Source organism: Mauremys mutica, chromosome 3 (genome assembly GCF_020497125.1).
Source record: "Mauremys mutica isolate MM-2020 ecotype Southern chromosome 3, ASM2049712v1, whole genome shotgun sequence".
Taxonomy (NCBI): domain Eukaryota; kingdom Metazoa; phylum Chordata; order Testudines; family Geoemydidae; genus Mauremys; species Mauremys mutica.
In genome coordinates, this window is record NC_059074.1 from 41,940,785 (window position 1) to 41,966,178 (window position 25,394).

Consider the following 25,394-nt stretch of genomic DNA (forward strand, 5'->3'; position numbering starts at 1 on the left):
TGAGGGCGCATGGCCCTGGTCCCCACCACAAGCACATGGCCCCGGCTCCCGCCCACAGCCCTGCCATGGGCACAGGGCCCAGCCGCAGCCCTGCTACTTACCTGGGGGATGGTTCCCACCCACTGGGAAACACCTCTGGCTCCTAAGGTCAGTGGCGGCCAGCAGGGTCTCCACTCCATGTGCTGCGCCTGCCACAAGCACTGGCTCCAGCTGCCATTGGCTGGAAGCTGTGGGGGCAGGACTTACTTGGGGGTATGAGTAGCACACAGAGCCCCAGGGTCAGGGGCAGCCGAGGGGGGGGGAGGGTCTGCGCCCTGTCTGAGCCCACAGCTCCCATTGGCTGCGATGGAGCCAGTGCTTGTGGTAGGTGCAGCACACAGAGACACCCACTGGCTGCCCCTGTGCCTGGGGGCCGCAGGGTCCTGCAGCCCACCGTTTCCTGAGAGCCATCCCAAATAAGCACTACTGGGACCCGAGGTGAGAGCTCACCAGTGTACTCCTCCAGCCCCAAGCCAAAATATCGGGACAAATGACGTCCCAACCATACATCGGTTGGGATGCGGGACAAACAACTAAATATCAGGACTGTCCCGATTTTATCAGTACGTCTGGTCACCCTATGTAAAAAACAACAACAATCTGTTACTTCAAATACGATTCACTCATAACGGTGAGGAGGAAACAAGTTCCAAATGTTATGGCCAGACTTTGCTTTTAATGATTGAAGGGCTTCAGTTACGTATGAGAGTTCTCTCTCATACCTTAAAGACAGGACACAGATAGGGTCCTGCCTCATAATGGAAACCTTGCCAGAGCTATGGGAGAGTTCTTGTAATTGTCCAGAGTGGTTACTTATTTCAGGAGTAATCACTATGTGACTCCAGATTAAAGTGGTCATGCATAATTTGAACAGTAATTATATACTCTAGTAAACAAATTATCCCAGTTAAACTAGCTCTCCTGCATTCTGATCAATTTAAGAGTGACATGGGCTTTCAGCATACTCCTGTGAACACGCTGGACATGGCGCAGGGCCTTGCCTTCTAAGGACGATGAGAGCATTCACCACTCTGGCAAGAGGCACCCATCATCTTAAAGGACCAGGCTCATAAATTACCAACGTTTATAAAGCTTATACCTTGATCAAAAAGAAAACAATAATACTACATAAGACTTACCTATTAATATATGTAATTGAGTAAGTAATGATGCCTTTAGAGCCTTAAATAATCTACTTTTTAAAGATCAATATATCCCTAATCTCATTGTGCATTTTACTGAGTAGAAACTGGATTAAATAAAGACTGGAAAGAAAATCCTTGATATTATTAATAGTATTTTATCTCTTTGGTAAAGAAATAAAAATGGAGTAATTGAGTTCCCCACTGAACCCTCTCAGGGCTAATATTTGTAAATCAAAGGTCATTTTAGCCTCTAGGATTTTAATCCTGTTTCACCTTCTCTTCCATATTGAGTGTCTCTAAAGCAGGGGAGATTCACAGTGAATTTTCCACATAATGAAATGATGGCAATGTTAAATTTGACCCTTCTTAATGTGTCCTTCTGTTCAGATATCATTATCTGAGGGAGGTCAGAATTTTCTCAGTGACAACAAAACCTACAGGGACATTTTGTTACGTATTTTTATGATTAGGTGCTAGGTTATGTTATAGCCGCCAATCTTACGCTAATAAACTATTGCCTGCTATATATATTTAGGGCCATGAAAGACTGAGGCCATATTTTCAGTGTTGATGGTTATGTACATTATGATGATATTCAAACCTTAACTTCCTTTTGAAAGAACAATTTTAATTGAATGGTTTGTTCAAAGAGAAGTTTAAAATAGGAGCGATTATTCATGGGGGCTGTCTTTTAGTTATGTCTTTGTAGGGAGCCCTAGTTCATGACTAGGGCTCCTAAGCGTGTTGGTAATACAAATAAAAATAACTATTAATAATTACAACAATAATGCTTGGATCACTGGAGAGAGATGCTCATTATGGTCACCATTTGGCAGATTATTAATGCCACTGTGTGAAGTATGAAAGAGATTGAGATGAAGGAATTAGCAAGGGATGTGTATGGAGACACCTGGGCCCTTCAAAATGACTGGGAGTCTTTTCCCATTTACTGGGGAAAATGGTGGGCAGGCACAGAAACCCAGTCCCAAGGGGATTCAAGACAACTGAAACTCCTAGCAGAAAGCAAAATCCCACCCAGGAAAGTTAAAAATGCACCAGGCGAAGTTACTGTGACTGATTCATTCTCACTGCAGTGAAGTTCTGTTCTGCCTTCCAAGTGAGTGTTTGTCTGTACATTCCACCCAAACCCAGGCCATGTTTGCACTAGGCAGTCTTACAAAATACCCTACTGATGGGAGCTCTACTGCAGATTTAATTAACATGATGGTGAAAATAAGTCCAGTCTCAGAAGTCTTGTCTGTACTTGTGTTCCCATTGGAGCTACGATACAGAAATGCAGAATTCCTGTTAAGTAACAACTGTTACCAAATTCTAAATTCCCAGGATGTAATCAGATGTGCGGCTGTAAAACTTTAGTGGCGCGAGCTTGGGATTCCCTCCTTAATAGTTATGCACATTTTTTTTGAAACAAGTGGCAATGAAAACTAACACCATATGCAGCAGAGTCAGGACTTGCTCTTAGTGGAGCAAAGGGATCAGACAACCTGGCACTCTACAAAGAGAATAAAGGCACATTTCCTACTCTGAGAAGTTCATAAGTACAAATGAATGTCATTGGTGCATCTATTATAGGTTCTTTGTCTTTTTTATAGCGCCATTTTGAAGCTCATCAAGAAGAAGGGATGGTGATCTCTCACATGGCTGTTGCAGGAGTGGGAATCTGGATTGCCTTCACATCTGGATCTACACTCCGCCTGTTCCACACTGAGACACTGAAACACCTCCAGGACATTAACATTGCCACTCCTGTTCACAATATCTTGTCAGGTAACTGCATTCTACACTCACATTTTTGTTTTGGTTGAGTCACCCCCTTTTTATTCTGCTACAGTATCTCATAGATGTGGGCCTGAACTAGAACCCTAGTTTCATACTTTTAACTGTATCTAATGTCAGCTGTGCAGCTTGAGTCTATCTCTCTTGAATAGTTGGGTAGTCTGTATGTCAGATTGTGAGATACTATGAGAGTTAACAGAAAGACAGTCTTTTAAGAAACTAAAGAACAGGATTCATATATTTCAGTTCACCGTCTGCTCTTCAGAGCAGGGTATGCAATAAATTCCCTCCATATCTACCATCCCCATTACAAGACGTAGAGAAAATAGTAAATCACATATAGGAGGCCAGTTGGGGGCTCCAATTTTGGTCTGTTTTGTAGCACTGTGCAAGAATAGATTAACAAGATTTGTTGGGAAGAACCAATCCAGCTTTTGTGACGGGAAATCATGCCTCACCAATCTATTAGAATTCTTTGAGTGGAACAACAAACATATGGACAAGATTCAGAGTGGTAGCCGTGTTAATCTGTATCAACAAAAAAAAACAATGAGTACTTGTGGCACCTCCTCGTTTGTTTTTTTTTAATATGGACAAGAGTAATCCAGTGGATATAGTGTACTTGGACTTTTTCTGAAAGCCTTTGACAATGTCCCTCACCAAAGGCTCTTAAGCAAAGTAAACTGTCATGGGATAAGAGGGAAGATTCTCTGATGGATCAGTAACTGGTTAAAAGACAGGAAACAAAGGGTAGGAATAAAAGGTCAGTTTTCAGAATGGAGAGAAGTAAATATTGGTGTCCCTCGGGGGTCTGTACTGGGACCAGTGCTGTTCATCATATTCATAAATTATCTGAGGAAAAGGGGTAAGCAGTCAGGTGGCAAAATTTGCAGACGATACAAAACTACTCGATAGTTAAGTCCAAAGCAAACTGCAAAGAGTTACAAAGGGATCACACAAAACAATGTGATTGGGCAACAGAATGGCAGATGAAATTAAATGTTGATAAATGCAAAGTAATTCACATTGGAAAACATAATCCCAAATATACATTAAAATGATGGGGTCTAAATAAGCTATTGCCACTTAAGAAAGAAACCATGGAGTCATTGTGTATAGTTCTCTGAAAACGTCTATTCAATGTGCAGCAGCAGTCAAAATAAAACTAGCAGAATGTTAGGAACCATTAAGAAAGAGATATATAATAAGACAGAAGATATCATAATGCCTCTATATAAATCCATAGTACACCCATACCTTGAATAATGCATGCAGTTCTGGTTACCCCATCTCAAAAAAAGATATATTAGAATCTGGGGTGCTGAGAGCCATTGAAACAAACCCTGTATGTGATGGAAACCACTTCAAGCCGGGGGATGCTACTGCATCCCCAGCACTCCTCGCTCCACCTATGATTTGAATTGGAAAAGGTATAGAGCGGCACAACAAAAATGATTAGCAGTATGGAGTAGCTTCCATATGAGGAGATATTAAAAAGACTGGGACTTTTCAGCTTGGATAAGAGACCCCTAAGAGAGGATATTCAGCAGTGCAAGTACGGTGGTACGGTACCCCGTACCAGCAAGATATTTATAGCTGGTATGGTGAACCGGAAAGACACTCCTCTGGCAGGGCTGTACTGCCCTCAGCCCCACCCCTCTTCCACAGAGCTGCGTCTCCTCTGTCTGTACAGCTGCAGCCCCGCCAGAGGACAGGGATGAGTGGGCGGGGATGGGGACAGTACAGCCACCAGGGGAGCTGCCAGCATTCTGCTCCTTTCCCTGCTGTGGTTACCAGCGACTGTCAGGATATCAGGCTAGGACTGTTGGTCTTTCGCAATATCATAGAACTGGAAGGGACCTTTGAGGTCTTCTAGTCCAGTCCCCTGCACTCATGGCAGTACTAGGTATTATCTAGACCATTCCTGACAGAGGTTTGTCTAACCTGCTCTTAAAAATCTCCAGTGATGGAGATTCCACAACCTCCCTAGGCAATTTATTCCAGTGCTTAGCTACCCAGACAGTTAGGAAGTTTTTCCTAATGTCCAGACTAAACTGCTCATTGCTTCTTGTTCTATCCTCAGAGGTTAAGAAGAACAATTTTTCTCTCTCCTTCTTGTAACAACTTTTTATGCCCAGTGAACAGCTAGGGATTCCCCTGATGTAAGGGAATCCCAGGGTGGCATAAAGCCACTGGCTGCCAGGTGCCCAGCAGAGGGGCTGTTACAAATTGGCAGGCTAGCAGAGCCCCAAGTCTGCTCAAATGCATACCAGGAACAGAACCAGCCCTCACTTGCCCCAGGAATTGGGGGACTACAATGGTGAGTGGCTTACAGACAACTTTGATCCACCACACAGGGTTCATCTTGACTGCACCTGAGAATCAGGATTAATTTTCTTGTTAGAACTGAATAGTTGATAGCACAATAAATTACACTATTACCTATGTCACTGTACATTCAATCCTATCCTACAATAGGATATAAATAATAAAATCAGTGCTGAAATAGCCTACCTGATAAACTCTCAGAATAGAATAGCTTTGCCCATATTTCAAAAGGGTACATGTAAAAGTATATGTATTCACATGCACAAGTTATACCCAGGCACCCTAATTTGTGTGTGTCCATTGCACTATATCTGGGCCTCGAGTGACTGAAAGTAAAAATGCATTTTTGCATGCATCTCTTTCCAAATTTGGGCAATTAGTTAGAGATTACTTTTCCTAATACTTTTTGGTTATAACTTGATGGTGTCCCACTGCACACCATGAAATGCAAAAGCAGCACTGCACATGGAACATCTACTCTTTATTTAACAGGTTGCTAGAATTACAGCTAATCCTTAATCATAATTTCATTAAAGGTAGCTATTCTCTTTTCTTACAATGACATCTTGACATCTAATCCTATTCCGAAAATAATTATTTATAATATAATTATTGGTTTTTTGCTGTAACAATTAAAGTGGTAACCCAGTTTAGTTTGTTTTAAAACACACATGTAATTGTTTTACTACAGAAAATAAAAGGGTGAAGACCTTACTCCAAATGTTCTTTTGTTTATGTAGGTTTCTTTCTATTACCCTATGGGATTAAGCTAATGTGTTAAAGCACGTGCTCACATTCACAGCTACCCATCAGTAAAGTTTGTAGATGATAGCAAAAATAATAGTTTGAAAGCAGAGATTGCATGAGATAGGAATAAGAAATGTGACCTCTGTACTGACTATAGAAATGCTTCGAAGGGTCTAGGATTCCTGAAAAGAAAGAGGGGAACTGGTTTTGGAAACAGGGTTGGCAATTTAACAGGGAAAAACTAGTTTAGGACAGGGCACTGGTAAATAAACTGGGAAAAATAAAATAATTACCAGAATATACTAGTGACAATTACTGAGAAATATTTAGCAGTTTGATAATAGTTTTTCAGTGTGTATATATATAAGTTAAATAATATTGAAAACGGATATGAGTCATGATATGTGAAAGTTCCGTGAGAAAATACTGAACTAAAATGTATAGATGTTCCAATGTTCAGTATTATATTATATATATTAATATTATGCCTACTGTGGTTTTACTTTTTATTTGTACAACCCTAAATTAATTTCCAAATCTCCAACCTTATGTAATCACAATTTGAATATATGACTACAGTGAAGTGTAATGTGGTGTGCACTAATGAAACAGTTTTTAAAATAGAAAATGCCTTGAACTGGAATTGGTAGTTTTTCCCATGTCAGTAAAAACCATGATTTTATCTGATAAAAAACACCTCAGGTATGTGTGCCATCCTTTTTTGGAAAATAAGCAGCAGGCGGTTTTGACACAAGGGGTTGGTCAACACTTGGAAGAGACAGGGGGAGTCTTTTGCTGGGAACATGGAAGGAAGCAAAGGGGAGAGACTTACACTTAGGAAGGACAGTGGGAGCCTTGGAAGTGCCAGGAAAAGGACAAGCAATGGGAAGGAGGGAAACAATTAGAACAGGGTTGCCAACTTTCTAATTGCCCAAAAGTGAACACTCTCATCCCGCCCTACCCTGAGGTCCTGCCCCGTGCCCCTCCCCTTCCTGAGGCCCCACCCCTGCTCCCCCTTCCTCGATGGCTCACTTTTCCACCACGCTCACTCACTTTCACTGGGCTGGGGGAGGGGGTTGGGGTATGGGAGGGGGGAAGGGCTCTAACAGGGGTGCAGGCTCTGGGGTGGCGCCGGGGATGAGGGGTTTTGAGGTGCAGGAGGGGGCTCCAGGGTGGGGGTTGGGGCCAAGGGATTCAGTGTTTGGGATTGGGAGGGGGCTGCAGGTTGAGGCAGGGAGTTGGGGTGCAGGAGGGGGTACGTGCTCTAGGCTGGGGGTGGGCTCTGGGGTGGGGTCAGGGATGAGGAGTTCAAGGTGTGGGAGGGGGCTGTGGGCTGTGGCAGGGGGTTAGGGTGCAGGGGGGGTGAGGGCTCTGGCTGGGGGTGCAGGTTCTGGGAAAGGCCCTGGGATGAGGAGTTTGGTGGGGCTCAGGGCTGTGGCAGGGGGTTAGGGCTTGGGATTGGGGCGCGAGCTTACCTTGGCAGCTTCCAGTCAGCAGTGCAGAGGAGCTAAGGCAGGCTGCCTGCCTGTCCTGACACTATGCTGCGCCCAGGAAGCGGCCAGCAGGTCTGGCTCCTAGGTGGGGGGGGGGGAGCAGGAGGCTCTGTGCGCTTCTCTTTCCCACAGGCACCACCACCCCAACTCCCATTGACCGTGGTTCCCGGCCAATGGGATTGCGGAGCCAGTGCTTGGGGCAGGGACAGCACACGGACCCCTGTACTCTCCACCACTGCCGAGGAGCCGGACCTGCTGGTCTCTTTTTGACCGTGAGTTCCGATCGAAAACAGGACACGTGGCAACCCTAACTTGGAAAGGATTGTTCAGGAGAGGTTGGACATGAACTGGCTGTGAGGAGGAGGGAGGAAATGGCAGAGCTGGCCAGGATGGAAGGGGAAGCTTCTATCGGGAGATTGACATCTCCTCAATTATTCACATTTCATTGAGTGTTTGGAAACAATTATTGGCCAAAGCGGAATACCACAATTCAGCCTGCAATCTGGCTGCATGCCTCTCTGCAGTGGAGTTTAGGCTCATGGCTGTTACTCATTTATTTCCAGTCCATCTCCTTGTCAAAGTTCTCCGAGTCCAAAGTGTTTCAATGGTATTAAAAGATAGGATTTCATTTTTCTTTCCAAATCTCCCTATTTGTACGTAAGGATGATATTCAGATCACTTGCACCCATGTGCCCCCAAGTGCAGCTTAGCCCAGAACCGGGGAAGAGGATGGGGGGAGCCAGCATGCTACTTTGATTTGAACAATGATCAGTTTTTTGGCACTGAAAATATTTTTTTCCTTAAACAGAATAGTGTATAAAATTGCAGATTTAAAAATTAAATCCCTTACTTACCATCTCACCCTACCTACTGTATATTGCATTAGCTTCAAAATAAAGCTCCACTGTAAATGGTATCATTAATATCTCTTCATTTTTACAGTGCTCTGTTAAGAGTCTATTCTAAATTGTATGTGACTCCCACACTGAAGACTGGTTACTGAATTTTCTTCTTGTTCTGTGTTTAAATGGGCCATTCCATTTAATTTGTCCTATTTGTGCAAAAGGATGAGGATCAGCATAAACAGAAGATTAACACTAAGTTAATATTTCCTACAGTGGTGCAAAGAAAGTGTTGAATTCCTTGTTGAAAATGTTTGTTCTCTTTGAGTGTAATGAAAAAAAAGTCATCTTGAAAATATTTAGTTTAAGCTGTCATTGCCATGGTAATAAAATAGGCTGATGTAATTGATATAATTGACCAACATGTTCCTGTAAAAGAGTTTTGGCTATTTTTAATATCCTCTGGTGTAATTCTCAAAACTTTAGGGGGTTTTTTTTCTTTCAAAAACCTCTCCTGTGAGTCAAAAGGTTTTTTAAGAGTGGAAATTGTGCAGGAAAAATGCTACAATAGCGTCCATTTGAAACATGAAATGCATTCCAGTTATTCAGTAGCAGTTCTTGGATCTCTGAGCATGATCCCACAACATTGTAACCAAAAAAGTTAAAAGAGAGAGAAGTAGGTGGCTTGCATAATAAATTTGCTCAGAGCCTTTTACAATTAAAAACAAAAACAGCCAAAGACCACGTCAGACGGTGTGTAATATACTGGGAGCTAAAAAGGAGTGGTGTGAAATGACTGCATGTTTAGAAGTCTTGTATTGCAGCGTGTTGTGCTGAGAAAAGCTTAGGGGTGTGTGGGCATTTGATTCATGCTGTCCATCCAGGGTTCGGATGTGTGGCTGCAAGGGAATGTTTGTATTTTAAATGGAACAACCCAGTTAATTGTATGCAGTTTGACAGAGGCTCATTAACATGCAAAAAGAAGTGAGTAAAAGCTCATGGTTTATTGAACTCGGGGATGAGAAGAACAGAGGAAGAAGTTAGTCTAAAAATCCTCCTAATGTGCCTATGGAAGAGAATGTTTGCTACAGGAAGAATAGACCCAAGTCTATCAAGAATCTGGACTTCTTGGATCAGATTCTCAGCACACGAAGGGGCCGTAAAACCAGCTTAACTGGCTCCCTGGGGATTTGCTGTGATTCTGCTCTTCTTTACCTCAGTAGATCCATTGCGGTTAATGGAATTACATTTACTGTGGAATCAGTGTGAGTGAGAGGAAAATTATAATCCTTTTGTCTGTCTCCTACTGCTCCAGGAGGGAAAGGTCACTCTGAATTATATGGCTCTGCTGAAGTAACACAACACAAAGTAATTTAGCATTAGGTTTTCACAATTTTATTGCCATGTGAACACAGCTTTGAATGTCACGGCCTGCCTTCCCTGCCACAAAGAATGTTCCTGTTCTACCTTGGGAAAGGTAACATTGCAACCTACTGCAGAGTGCACGGTAAGACAAGAGTGAAACACGGAGAAAATGGCAGAGGAAAAGATTGTCTTCCTAATAACTGCAAGCCGGCAGAGTTGAATAATAAAAAAGCAGACCTAGCCCATAACAAACATGAACCAATAATATTGTTGTGTTTTTCTCCATCTGATACATTGTTAGGGAGGCGTCTGATGGCTTCTGGTTGGGGAGGTAGTGCCAGGGGAGAGGAGATCTGTAGTGGAAGGCAGTTACTCCCATGATCTTGGGAGTTCCTGAATACTGCCATTTATGGGCTGGATGTTGGTTGTATTCTGGCCCTTTACACTACTTACGTGACTCAAAAGGAACAGGAATCAGCCAGCTGAGAGTTCCTCTGGTGCGGGAGAGTTCTCAGTTGGTGTCGAACGTGCACCCCCACGCTTCAGCCCCAGAGGGGAAGTGGCCCAAGCATGCTCCAGTCTAACTACGTTCAGTTGTTTAAACATGTAGTCAGCTGACATAAATTAGAGCAGCTTCTAGATTACTCTGATTTATTGAGGGGCTCAGTGCAACATAGACTGGTCCTGGGAATCAGGGAACTATAAATGGCCTCCTGATGGATCTACTGGCCCTATGTTTTTAATGCAATGGAATGTATGGGAGTGGATTAGGTTGCAGGAGATGAAAAGGGTGAGGGGCCTGGTGTGAGGAAAAGATGAAGCTGGGGGAACTGTCAGTTTCTAGAATACTGGGAAGTTTAAAAATAGGAATTGTTTTAATCGCAAGATACCAGCAAACACGAGAGGGTTAGAACCCAGGATCTTCAGCTCAGTACACCCTGCTACCACTATAGCCCAAGGACCAACCCCTTTAGCTGGTAACAGAAGTGGTCTAGTAGCCTTTGTAGAAAAGACACTAGGTGTGGCATGAGCATACACCTCTTGCCAATATGTTATATAAGTTGCCTTTGAGGGCAAACTTGTTCCCAATATATTTGGCCACAGTTCAAATAGACAACTTTGCAACAACCCCTGTCACAATTCATATAGTCTACTTAAGGCATGTATACTATGCTTCCTTGTTCACAAGGTTTTTTTTAAAGTATTACTAATTACTAGTCATACTATATACATGCCACATTTTTATTAACTAGCTTGTATTTTTTTTCATGATCACACATTTTATTTTTCGGTAAAGAACACTCATATTTAAATATCCTCAAACCAAACAGTTTCCCAAGTGTTTTTAAAATTTGTAATGCAGTCTGTCCTTTGAGAGAGATTCTGCTAACCCTGAACTATCTGATTTCTTTGTGCTTATGGATGATGACAAGTTACCTATCTAACAAAGGGGTAGTTTCCGTTCTTTATCCTCTAACATTACGAGTGTGTTTCCTGGAAACTGATGAGAAAGAGAGACAAAGAAAAACCATTTTCTCATTTCCTCTCTATAGAAAATAAAATACACTCGTATGTAGTTAATAAATCCTCACCGCTGTTAAAGGGTTTTTTATCAAGTTGCCATCCTACAAAAGAGTATAAAGAGGGAAAGACATGAGGGTATTCTGATACAATAAACAGCACTGTAGGGTTTTTAGCCACTTTAATTTGCAAGTTGGGCCAGATCCTGCAGCAGAATCTGTGCAGGTACATCCCTGCATAGAACTGACTGCAGAGGGCTCTGTGTAGGGGCAAAAGTTTCACCTACATATATCCAGTTTCAGGACCAGAGTCAAAAGCTGATACCTGAGGAAGATCTAGATGGAGGCTTGATCCTGGAAAAAACAGAATAAATGAGCCTGCTCAATTAAGCATGTCCATAAGTCTTCCCAGGATCAGGGTCTTATTAAGTTTACTAGTTTAACAATTCCACTAAGTATTAGTCCAATTTCATATGAAAGATTTCATTTAAAACAGGAATAATAATATTTAGCTTTTATATTTATCACCTTCTCTTGAAGACTGTAATGGTGAATATCTTGTTGTCGTTGTAGTTGTTTTTAGATAGAACACATTAAATTAATCAGCGGCCATTGCTTGTTTGCATTTGTTTCCCCCTGGGATAGAATAAACAAACTTTAAGAATCACAAATTTGCACACCATAGTAAAATTGCAAATCTTATTTTGCAAACAACAATTAAACCTTTTTATGAGTGATTTTATTTATCATCACATTACTATCAGTTATCTCAAAAATACGTATTCCCATGCAGATGTTTCCTGCTTTCCCAAGATTTCAAAGCAAGCACTTTTCCTTTTGACCTCACTTTTAGTGGTTCATGCATAAGGTGGTGTTCTATATATAGGACTCTATTTTGCCTGCAAATCACATAATATTTTCACATGTGGAAAAAATGTTACTTCACAGGTGCAAATTACGAGTTGGAATTTGCTTCAAGGCTAAAGTGAGAAGACAGGCATTGAGATTTTTTCCCCAGTGTTGAACACCCTAAAAGGCATTGCAGATATTAGATATATGACGATCCCATTACTGCAGTGCTGAGATAGATAAAACTGGAGCTTTGCCTGCTTAATAACAGTAGGATTGGACCCAAAGATGTTATATATTTAGGAACATTAGCTTTTTTGCATTATGGATGAGCTAAGCCACAAAATTGAGATTCTGCTCTTGAAACCCCCCAAATTCAGAGGTGTTTGTAACCAAGGATTTGGTTCATTTTGGTCTATTAAGATATTTGCTAAATTTGGAAATCTGGAATCAGTTGTGTATTTTGAGATCTTCTCAAGTTCAGAGATAACTAGAAATGATTTTGGTTTGTGCCCATACCAAGCTAAGCCTAATGAAATTGTGCAGTTGTGAAAATCATAATTAGTATATAGAAATATCTGCATAATATCTGAGTATGAAAAGCAACCTGATATTAGAAGATGTGAGTTTGGTTTGGTGGGTACCATGTATAATACTTACTGTTCTTTGCTTGGTAGGTTCTTTGTTTCAACAAGGAACTGTGTTGGTTTATTAATGTGTTTTTATTTGCCTTCACTTTCACAAACAGATCAAGGCAGTAGCCTCTGGCATCATTCTGGGATATGATGATTTTTCCTCTGATAGATGTCTTCCATTCTCCATTTTCATCCAGCTGCAATCACTTTAATGCCATCTACCCTCTGACTGTAAGGATAGAATTTTCAGTCTCCTTCAAGGCTGTCCCTCTGATCAGTTGTGAAAGGAGCACGCTTGCATACTCCCCTTTGGAAACCTAACACATCTCCTCATTTATATTTCAGTTAAAAATATTAAGCTTTCACAAGACACATATGTCTTGTAGACATAGAACTTTAATTGTATGCTAAGATGACATCTTATTGTTTGCTATACCAGAGAGAGAGAGGGAGGGAGAAAGAGAGAAACTAATATTATGGATTTTTTCATTATGCCTGATTTATACTTGTAAATAGATTTGACTAGCGCTGCTAGATGTTGCTTTATAAGACCATATTGTTTCTCTCACATGCTTTTTGAAGACTGTTTTGTCTCTTTCATCCTTACACATTCTAACATCCCGTTTTCTCTCCAGTGCTTTTGCTCTCCAGGCTTTCAATTAATTAATCAAAATCTTCTGTCTCCTGTTTATTGTTTAATGCAGTGGTTCTCAAACTTTTTTTTTGCGGACCACTTAATGATCTTACCAAATGTTGTTTGTACCATTAGCTAACTATGGTAAAGCACTTTGGATAAAAGCGCTATATAAAAAAAAAACCTTAATAATAATAAATTTTTTTTGGTTTTACAAATAAAAGCACACAACTCATATTTTAATATCAGTAGTCTTACCTTTCTAAGGCCATAGATGTGCCCTCTCTCCCCTGCCACAGCAACCCCTAAGCTGGGGCTGGAAAGGAGGTCATCTCTCCCCGGCAGCTGCAGCCCTGGATCTGGGGAAAGTCACCTTTTTCTCTGGCCACCACCGCCCTGCATGTCCCAAATTCCCCCCACCCCGTCTTCTCACCCCACTGCCCCCTCCCACCTACTCCCTATTTCCCCTAAGGCCACCACCTCACCTTACATGTGTCTCTTCTCCAGGGTCCAGGCACCTAATTAGTGGCTCCACTAATCAGGTGGGTGGCCCTTCATTTTCTTGTGTGCAGCCGCCCAGGCGCACACCTTAGAGGGAACAATCCGCGGACCACCTGAATGGAGCTTGCGGACCACTGGTTTGAGAACCTCTGGCTTAATGAATAAATTTGAAGCCATTTTGCTCTGACGTACATTCTTTCTCCAGATAGCTGAAAAATCCATTCTATTACTTTACAAAAGAGATACAAGTTATAAGGGCCAGCAAGGAAGGGAACCTTGAAGAAATGATACCATAGAGGAAAGTTTTTACATTGTCAAATGTAAAATAATGTAATGTAATGCCATCCTGATATTCTAATTATTATCTTCTATCCCTTTCTATATATAACCTTGCCTATTTATTTATTTATTTTACCACGACTCCGCACTGAGCAGAGGTTTTCATTGAACTGTCCACAATGAAGATCTGGTCTTTCTTCCTAAGTGGTTACAGTTAATGTGGAACCTAGCAATGTGTATAAATAGTTTACATTATTCCTTTCCATGTGCGTTATTTTACATTTGTCAATGCTGAATTTCATCAGCATCATGCTGTCCATTCACCTAATGTTGTTAGGTCTCTTTGGAGTTCTCCACAATCTTTTCTAGTAATGGCCATACTAAAAAATGTCATGTGCTCTGCAGATTTTGCCATCTCACTCTTCACCGCTATTCCAGAACCTCACTGAATATATAAATCAATACTGAACCTAATATGGAGTTTTGGGGGACCCAGGCCAACACTTTAGTCCAACTCTTTGTTTCTGTCTCTCAGCCAGTTTCTAATTCAGGACATAACTTCACCTCTTCTCATAGAACTACTTATTTTCCATTTATGAGGGAGATTGTTAAGGACTTTTTGAAAGTCCATGTGCATTGAATCAATCAGTTATCTTTTTTCCCCCCCTCAAAGGCTATGAGGATTTTGAGCAATCCCAAAATACACCAAGCTGTTACAGAGAAGTAGAAAAATATGTAGTTATGCTCATGAAATATGGACAGTGTTAAGGCTTGAACACAATGTAACACTGTACCCTTGTCTATTTGTATTATATAGTATTATATATTGTAGTGTTGTTACGAAGAATATGTAAAAGTAACCTGTTAGTAAAATCCAGACAGATCCAGACTAACACGGCTACCCCTCTGATACTGTTAGTAAAAGTAATATATAGCTGCTTTCAGCAGCATTTCAAAAGTAATTTCAGTTTATGTGGGTTATTTGGCATGCAGGTAAAGTTTCAAGGCCTTACTTCAGCAAAATATTTAAGCTTCTGCTTAAATGTTTTGCTGAATCAGAGCCCATAACAATGTAATTATGTGCTGTTTACTGTAGGTTACTTTCACAAAATCAAAGGTTATGCAGCTCTCTCTGAAATAATGCAGCTCTCTCTGAATTTCACAGGACAACAACGTGTTTCTGTGACCAGTCTGCTGGTGTGCCATGGGTTATTGTTAGTTGGAACAAATCTGGGTATTATAGTAGCATTACCAGTGCCTCGTTTGCAAGGAATTCCAAAAGTAACGGGTGAGTAAAATTTTTCATATATTTTTGTAAGATGGTATGCTGAAGATTGGCTTTTCAGTACATTATTTAGTCAATAAATCAAGTAAATATGTAAAATTTTGTGTATTGTATAGACATGGTTTGAGCTTTATGAGTATTTGTTGATCCTACTTAGTTTTATTGTACATCTGTAACATATTTCTATTGTCTTCTGTTACTTTGGCTTTATTAAATCAGCATCCATGACTACAACTGTTGTTGTTCTTTTGAGGCAGAGTGGGATGGAGGTTAGCTCTTCAAACCATGTATTATGGAGGGAAAAAACCTCTGTGTTTAAGATTGGAACAGCCTTTCCACTGTAAAGAGAAATGTTGTTCTCCTCTACAGTTTTTTGGAAATGTTATATCAGAATGCAAATTGGCATGTTGGAGGAGAGTCAAGGGGGTGTTTATTTCCAAATTTGGAGAGAAATGGCATACTGGATTTGGAGAGATGGGTATTGAAAGTTCAGTGTTTTTCCTGATTGGTTATTTTTGTGACATGATCGCTCCATAACACTGAGGCCCTGAAATGTAAAATTTGACTTATTGGTTAGCTTTTGACAACTATAACATTTGGGGGCCTGCTGAAGTGATAAGGCACCTTATTTTTGTAGTTATTCATTTCAACATCAAAACTCTGCCAACATTTTGAAAACATTTCAATTCTGCTTTTAACTACCATAATAAAGCAAGGTTCAAAAAGGTGCGCTGGATGTGGCATATGTGAAGCTACAGTTTAGTTTCAGAACTTCACCTAGAATTTCTGAGTTGTGGATGGGTTTTCAGCATGGGAGCCCCTATGCTGAACATGGGACCCCCACCAGAGTGCAAAATTTATAACAGAAAGGGGTATTTTTCTCTGCTGCTCCAAGGGCTGGTTGACCACTGTGGCAGGTGTACAGACATAAATGAAGGGTCGTCTGAATGGGTCCATGATATGAGGATCTTTCGGAACTCAGTTCTATTTACATTAACAGAGAAAGGACTATTTGCTCCGAGGAACACTGTGGACATTAACGGTGTGGAGATTGATCAGGTATTCTGGGAGATCCAGCTTACCCTCTGATGCCCTGGCTAATGAAGCCACACACAGGCAACTTGGACAGAAAGAAAGAACATTTCAGCTCTTGCCTGAGTAGTTGCAGAATGGTGGTCGAGCATGCATTTGGCTGTTTGAAAGGCAGATGGTGCTACTTATGGAATTGTTTGGAAGCATCAGATTAAAAAGTCCCAACTATTATAGCTGGGTGCTGTGTTCTGCACAGTATTTGCGAGACCGAGCGGGAAAGCCTTAGTGATGGGTGGGAGACTGAGGTGCAGAGACTTGCTCAGTGGTTTGAGCAGCTAGTAAAGCATCCCGTAGAGAATGTTAACCTCTGGGGGAATATTGTCAGGGATGCCTATTGTTCATGTTTTGAGTGTCATTCTTGTACATGTGTAGCTGGACATCCAGCTGCTAATCCATAGAGGTGGGGTTGGGATAGTCTGTGAGCATTGCAGTAGTGTTTATGGGTGGTGGAAGTGAGGCATTGCCCATATACCTTTTGTAAAACTGAATGAATTATTTTAGCTTTATTTAGCTAATTGTATGTATTACTTGCAGTGATGAGTCATAATGGACCAAAATGGATTTTAAATTGTTTTTATTATGAAACAACAATAACAAAGCCAAAAATCAAGTTTTCATTGAACTGGTGGATAAATAACCATACATTTAATCTGAAAATACAGTTACCAAAATAATCTACTGACTCACCAACAAAAAGCGACCCTTTAAATAAAACATCAGTGCGAACCAAACTGAAAGTGCAACAATGCAAAGAGTTTAGAAATAACAAGGCTGGAGGTGGGGGTCTTAAAGTTACAGGTGCATATAGGGACCCTCTGCTTCTTCATGTACATGGAGATATTACGGTTGAGTACGATGGCTCAAAATTGTCAACTGCATTGGAGGGCTCAAAAGTGCTGGGCTCCCAGAAGCCAATGTTCTTGGTGAGCAGATGTTGTGCCTGAGAGAGGAATGGTCTCTAGTACATGCACTGTGTGGGCACAGAGGAGAGGAGTTGCTTCTAGTTCCAGTCGCCAGTATTGTCCAGAGACTGAAGGATGCAGCTGGGTCCTGGTTTGTGGAACTGCAGGACCTGCTGACCTAGCAGGAGCATGTTTTGTAGGAGAGGCCTCTGGCTCAGGATAGCATCCATGAGTTGTCTCTGCATCTCCCTGTCTTTTTCCGTGCTGTCTCTGGTCATGGCAATGCTGTCCTTGTCCCGTGCCACACTTCTCTTGGTCACTGCCACACCCTGCTGGGAGACCTCCATTTCTTTCTCCCTCAGGATCCTCACGTACTGCCCTCCACCTCTCAGCCAGTGTGGTTTTCCTCTAAGAGTCTGCCATAAGTTCTCCAAACATCTCCTCGCAAGTCTGCCTGTTTCACCCCCTCAGGTTGGCCAGCCTCACACCAGTACATGGAGGCCCTTTCCCTGACAGCCTGGCTGTTGCAAGCACTGTGGATGTGGGAGTATGAACAAAAATCTGTGGCTTATAGTTCCTATTCCAGACAAGCCATGATAGTATTTTTTTTTTTAGTATGCATATGTGACTTCACCTCCCTGAGACTCTCCCAGTCTTGGGGGATCCTCAGAGATGGTTAATGGTCTGTCGTACAGTGACCAGATACCCCGATATTAGGGGCTTTGTCTTATATATGCAACTATATCTGCCCCTGAAAAAAAAAAGTCCCAATTGTTCATACTTGCTATGTGGTCCCTCTGTCTGTGTGTGAGGAGGCACTTTGAGATATCTGCACTGAGATCTCTGTCTGCTGTATGTGTTGTTTGCCACTGTGCCTTAACAAGTTGGGGTGTAGGATGGGTTGGAATTATGCTGCTGTTTTTGTTTTACAGTTTTGTTTGTGTATTTGAGGCACTTCTGTGGGGTCAGAGGGATTGGGCAATAGTGGGGACCAAACCGGATAGTGATTCACATTAGACTGTCCTGATTCATAATAACGTCAGATGGGGGCGGGTGGCACAAAGGCAGAGAATAGTCTTATTCAAAAAGGCAAAGGGCAAACAAGTGAGAGATACTCTGTGAAGTTATTCACCACGATGATCCCCCTACCCCCCAGAAGTGCGGCAGGAGTGGAAGGGGCTTGCGAGCTATAACGTGGTGTGCAAGCTGTTCCCTATAATGTGCAAACCAAAATTGAGCAATTCCTCGCTCTTAAGTTCTGCTTTATGTCCCCTGCAGAGAAAAACAGATAAATTCCTGCAATGATTGTCCGCTAGAATGTGTGTTACAGGACATTTAAACATCAGTAGGAAACAGGACAGTTTGTACCTTTACCGTTCATGCAGTATCCATGTCTACCTCATGTAAACAATGAACATTAACCAAACTTCTTTTCCTGTAACCACTGTCTCAGTAAACTGTTGCATTTTTCACAAATGAATGTTGTTTATTATTTGAATGTGCCACAGGAGAGGAGTGGGCTAGAGGTGGATTCTGCACAGGGGTGGCTCTATGTTTTTTGCTGCCCCAAGCACGGCAGTCAGGCAGCCTTTGGTGGCATCCCTGCAGGCGGTCCGCTGGGAACAAGAATTCGGCAGCGTTTCTGCAGGTGATCTGCCGGTCCCGTGCCTTTGTCACAGATTCATGTAATCTGTCTATCTTTGGGTATCTCACAACATTCTCTCATTCCAAATTATGCCTCGTTCTTCCTGGGGCCAATGATCTTGTCTGACATATAGGCACATCTCAGGACCACATCCCCCCACCCAGGTGGGAGTATGTGTGGCAGAATGTTGCATCTTTTCTCCACTCTGTAGAAAGATTCACATATTTTTCAAGTTAGTAAAGATCTTCTGAATTTAGCCGTAGCAATTTGTTTTTGGTGCCATCTTTTGACTGATAGTTTAAATCCTTCTTTTCTCCTCCAATGTCCCACAGCCTAAATCCTTTAAAAAAAAATTAAATTGAGATTGTTCATTCACCATTTGTCTTATGAATGCACCACTGCAACTAGAGATCAGCACTTAAGGGCAAATCCTACCCCCTCCTCTGTGGGTGTGGAGTGCACTCCTGCACTGGAATTGATGTGTTTATACTATTCAAGAGGGGAGGAGAAGGATTAACTGAAAACCTTTCATTTTGTTGTGGAGTCTTGGAGAAAGCAGGTAATGTTAAGGTAGTGACAATGCCAGTTAAAACAAATCATCTGAGGATTTCTTTACTCTTGCTGTTGTGAAAACAGAGTACAAAAGTATGAACTAAATGTCAACTTGCTCTGTATGTCCTGCTTTTAGCAGATTTCTGTTCCAGCCCTAATGTATCTTCAATGTACTGTAGATTTTTTTGTAAATTATTCCACATTTAATTTCAGTAAATATATGAAGAAACTGTTACGTGCTGTGTTTCTTTTGACAGGGTTATACAAGTCTAACTGAAATGATTTGTTGTGAGAATGAACTTGTGGTGGTGTAAAATAGTGATCCAAAATGAATGAGATTAATATTACATAACCTTTTCTTTTTTCTTTGGCTTCAGGAAGGGGAATGGTATCCTATCATGCACATAATGGCCCAGTCAAATTCCTTGTAATGGTTACAGCTGTAAACAAGAAAAACAAAAGCAAATCAAGAAACAGTCTGCCTCCTAACTCCGAATCTAAAGAAGATGACCAAAAAAATGTCCTGCACAATGACAGACCAAGCTCTTCCCTAAGTAACACTCATGACACTGCAGTGTGGCTAGGTGGTTCAGTAGGATCCATTGCACAAAGAAGTGACATGTCTTCATCTTCTGGGTCCCTAACATTGTCTCATGGGTCAAATTCCCTAGAACGTAGGCCAGAGGACAGCACCATTTATGAGCTCTTGAAGGATCAAAACATCTCACTTAAAAATAAAAGACAGCGATCCAGGAAAATGAAAGCAAGTTCAGTATTAGTCATCTCTGGAGGACAAGGACACAGAAGGGTGAACAAGAAGTCCAAGCAGCAGCGACAGGATGAACTAGTATCTTCTGTGATGGTTTGGCAGATTCCGCTATTAAACATCTAAGTGACTAAAACCATGTTAAATGGTGACTTTTTACAAAGTCATTTGATTTCATTTCTAAACTCTACATGTGTTATGATGCTTTGTCTTTTAAAGGGATTTCTGATGTAATCTTACTACAGTGAATACCAAGGACCAAACCCTGCAGCCATTACTCATGTGAGCAGTCCTGTTGAAGTCAATTGGATTGATCACCTGGATAAGGGCTGCAAGATAGATTCCTAACCTAGTTAGAACATCCTCCCTTATTATGGTATTGAAAATATTTAGCTGCTGCTGAGGGCTCTGCTACTTAAAATATTGGGGATATATCAGACCCTTTTAAATGGTTTTAGAATCTCCACTTTATTTATATTCAAATTTATATCTGTCATTATTATGATTCATAGCACTTAGGAGAGGCAGGGAAGATATACCATTTCACATACTGTTTTTTGCTTTCTTAAGTCAGTACTTTTTTCAAAAGTGATTCTTGCATGTACTGTACATTTTAACAAAGTAGCAAATATTTTGAGCAATAAATATACTAATAAAGGGTAACAGATTAATTCAGTAATCACTATATAATATAATTCCACAAGAAAGTGTCTGGGTTCGACCAAAAAAATTAACAGTCAGATAGGCTCATTGTTTTGTATCTTTCAAAGCAAAAATACATTGTTATTTTCTAATGCTCAATATTATTAAAAAACAATGCTGGAGGGGAAAAAGTGTGTTAACACCATTGGAAGATGTGATATCTATCTATGTGGAGGCCCTTGCACATGATGATTTGGGACAAATAGAAAATGCAATACAGGTTGAAGATACAAAATAGATGTGCATTCTGACTAACTTCTTGGTGCCAGTGCTGGCAGTGCATTCTGTTTCTGGCAATGGAGTGTACTTCTAGCATCAAGGGTATGTAGAAAATCTGTGTGCCGTTTTTAACAATACATAAATTTTCATTCTGTGATGGCAGTGAAGCAGTTAAAACATGAAGAGGTACATGGTTACACAGTGAGTAAATGCAGGGAATTAATACTAAGTATAAGACCATCTGAATATATCAATATCTACAGGAAGCGCACATAGTAATGCATGCATTCATCTAGAATATAAGGAGGTTGTCTCCTAAAATGTTAAAATAGTTAGTTGTGTAGTTGTAGTAGCGGATCCTGCAAATCTTCCATGCATGGAATTCCAGTTCAACATGGCGGGGACTTGTGGACTCAGCCCACTGTAACCAATAATAAAGAGCGGTGTAAGAGTGGGTGCAATCCTTCATGCTAGACATGCCTGGCAATAGAATTCCAAACATGGGCACCATGCAGAATCAGAACTGGTTTCTTCTCTTTGCAGAGAAGCAGAAGGACAAAAGTTACATATAGTTTATGAACCCCCCCCCCCCCTGCCCTGTGACCATCAGCAAAGACTGGGTGCAGCAGAGAATCTGGCTCTGTCTTTATAGTACGGTATTCATTTTAGGAAAAGAAGCTATTCATCTGAAATTCTGGCAGGCTTAGGAGGGGTGACTACTGTTGAGAGATGGCCATGTCCCTGCTGTAAACAACACAAGGTTTATTTGATTACCTAAATAAAGTGCATATACTTTGGGACTATTTTTATTCCAGCTTGGAAAAAAAGGTTTCTGCATATTTTAAATGATGTCAGTCACCTCTGATATAAACTGCTTAATCTCACTGAGCAGTCAGGTCTGGGTGGGCAGACCCTTGTGGCAGCGCAGAATCCCACTGACTTCAGTGGAATTCTCCACAAGCATAAAAATCCACCTGTGCAGATCTGACTGCAGGGTCAGGGCCTAAATTCTTATTTTATGCCCATTGCCAAGGTATTTGATTGTTTCGGTTGGGTGTTGTCCGTTGCTTACTTTATTAAAGTATTAAATTGTGATTAAAATTTAACTTCAGGATAAAAAACAAATGTTGACAGGCTTTTATTCATAAACTATATGTAACCTTTGTCCTTCGGCTTCTCTGCAAAGAGAAGAAACCAGTTCTGATTCTGCATGGTGCCCATGTTTGGAATTCTGTTGCCAGGCATGTCTAGCATGAAGGATTGCACCCCCTCTTAAACCGCTCTTTATTATTGGTTGCAGTGGGCTGAGTCCACAAGCCCCCGCCATGTTGAACTGGAATTCCATGCATGGAAGATTTGCAGGATCCGCTACTACAACTACACAACTAACTATTTTAACATTTTAGGAGATAACCTCCTTATATTCTAGCCAAAATATACTTTTCTTTTGTTTAGAAACAGTAGAAACACAGCACAGTCGTCCTCCTATGAAAGTCAATGGGAGTTTTGCTACTGACTTCAATAGTAACAGGACTGGGCCCATGATTTATTTTTCTTTAATTATAACTTTTTGCAACTAAGCACTATATAAGTATTACTAGGCAATGAGGCAAAGAGAAGCTTTACAGCATGTTATAAAACTATACATCAAAGTTCTAGCCAGTGGTCAGACTCAATGTCCAATGTTTGCTTTGTGATATACTGCTAACTTTTTATTACATTAACACCAAATGCAAGCCAAAGGTACTTTTACAGTCTATAAGAAAACTTGATAGATACATTTGACTGTGTTGCGAGGTAGGTCAGATTTGGCTTCTAATGTCACTTTAAGATGTGGAAAAAACTTAAGAGGAAAGGGGAAATAGTGTAACCACTACAATACATTACATGTTATGTTTTTAACAAATAATATCTATGCTATAGTGTGAGCCATAACTGTGTATTTATGTCCAAAGTAAACTCAGCAAAATGTTTGTTTAAAAAAAACTGTGAATAAAAAAATTAAACTTCAAAAATATATTTCTTAATCATTTTACCAGTGGAAAACCTGAAGGCAACAATTTGTGGGGTACAGAAATATATATCAAGAATGTGCATTGTTTTCAAATGGATATGTGGATGGGGAAAGTAAGACATATGCCTAAGAGACCAAAGAGAGATATTTTTGAATTTATTCCAGCTCTAGGGACCTAGTAAGCACCAAATACACTTTCTGTGGGTGCCAGATACTGAAGGCGCCATGGGCTTTCAAAACTTGGCACAGTGTTTCTGGACCCTAATGCTGGTCCACAGTAAAATTTCCACCACACTGTCCCCATGGAATAGAATGTCCAAGTCTGCAGAGCATTCATGACAATGCATAAAAAGTGAAATCCATTAATGAGGGAAATGAGCATGGGGAGGGAGTCAATTCATGTTAACACAGGAAATGAGTTTTCAGAGGCTGCCTGATCATTCTATTGCAGTTAATCAGCCCTAAATGGTAAATAGAGGAGTTCATGATCAGGGCTGGATTAATGCAGGGACTTTAGGGGCTGCAGCCCAGGGCCCCAGGCTAAGGGCTGCCCCGCACAGGTGGGCTCAGGCAGGCTGCTTGTATGCCATGGCCCCACGCCGCTCCCGGAAGCGCCAGCTGCTGGCACGTCTCTGTGGCCCCTGGCAGGGGGCAGGAGGGAAGGTGGCTCCACACGCTTCCCCCACCCCAGTACCATCCCTGCAGCTCCCCAATCGGCCAGGAACTGGCCAATGGGAACTGCAGGGGCAGCGCTTGTGGTCATGGGCAGCACACGGAGACGCGTTGTCCTCCTCCCCTCGGGCATGCAGAGATGTGCCAGCAGCTAGCACCTTCTGTGAGCGTTGTGGAGCCATGGCATGCAGGCAGGCAGGCTGCCTGAGCCCTGCTGCACCGCCTGTGGTAAGTGCCTCCCAGCCAAAGCCTGCACCCCAACCCCCCGCCCCAGATCAGAATCTCCTCCTGCATCAAATTCCCTCCCAGATCCTGCATGCTCTCCTGCACTCCAACCCCCTGCCCCAGGGCAGAATCCACTTCTGCATCAAACTCCCTCCCAGAGCCCGCACCCACCACCCTCTCCTGCACCCCAACACTCTGCCCCAGTCTGGAGCCCCCTCCTGCACCCAAACTTCCTCCCAGACCCCGCATCTCCTCCTGTATCCCATCCCTCTTCCCCAGAGCAGAATCCACTCCTGCACCCAAACTCCCTCCCAGAAAGAAACTAATATAGCAGCTGTTCTACAGTAAGAAGTAGGCTATTTTGAATTAACTATATTCTACATATTTTAAGACTGAAATGTAACCATAGGATGGCTTTATGTTAATTAAAAGGCAAGTTTAGTATAGTGTTAATAGCCCCGAGGCCAAATTGTGATCATTTTGTTTTAAATTAGGAAAAAGACTTGTATACAGGGGCCCCACAAAATCTAATAGCCCCAGGCCCACAGGAGACTTAATTTGGCCCTGTTCATTACTATAGCATTTAGATTCAGCCATGAGGCTTGTATCTATCATGCATAACTTTGTGGTACCTGGGACTGAGCCTAAGAGACTGTATGTGCACTACCATAAACAAATAATAAATAATACTAAGATGAGCTATTGATTCTTTGCCACAATTAATTACTACTAAAGCTCATCTTTTTATTACTGTTATCCTATTCTCTTTGCAGTTCTGATCAGTGCTGCACTTTCTTACTTGCTTTTCCCTCCTCTGTCTCCAAGGGTAGTAGGTATCACTGATTAGTTTTCTTGTACGTTTTCCTATCATTGCTATTGTTACAGTGGGAATTTGAGGACTTCAATAACTCAGACATAGGTTAGGGGTTTGTTACAGGAGTAGGTGGGTGAGATTCTGTGGACTGCATTGTGCAAGAGGTCAGACTAGATGATCATAATGGTTCCTTCTGACCTTAAAGTCTATGAGTCTAATAGAGACCCCATACAAAATCAGGGCCAAGAAGTGCTAGGCACCATAGATACACATAGTAAGAGACAGATTCTGCCCCTAAGAGTTGACAACCATAGACATATGTGACCGTGGGC

The 25,394-nt window shown here is 41.6% G+C and overlaps 1 protein-coding gene across 2 annotated transcripts in view; it reads left to right on the forward strand.

Moving 5' to 3' along the window:
• ARHGEF10 (Rho guanine nucleotide exchange factor 10) overlaps positions 1–21,649 on the forward strand; it is a 184,889-nt gene extending 163,240 nt beyond the window's left edge. For both annotated transcript variants that reach the window (XM_045011710.1, XM_045011712.1), the window contains 3 exons: positions 2,798–2,972; positions 15,340–15,462; positions 20,028–21,649. In XM_045011710.1, coding sequence (XP_044867645.1) covers positions 2,798–2,972; positions 15,340–15,462; positions 20,028–20,542 — 813 coding nt within the window. In that variant the 3' untranslated portion in view covers positions 20,543–21,649. The remainder of the gene's footprint in view (positions 1–2,797; positions 2,973–15,339; positions 15,463–20,027) is intronic.
• The last annotated feature ends 3,745 nt before the right edge of the window (positions 21,650–25,394 follow it).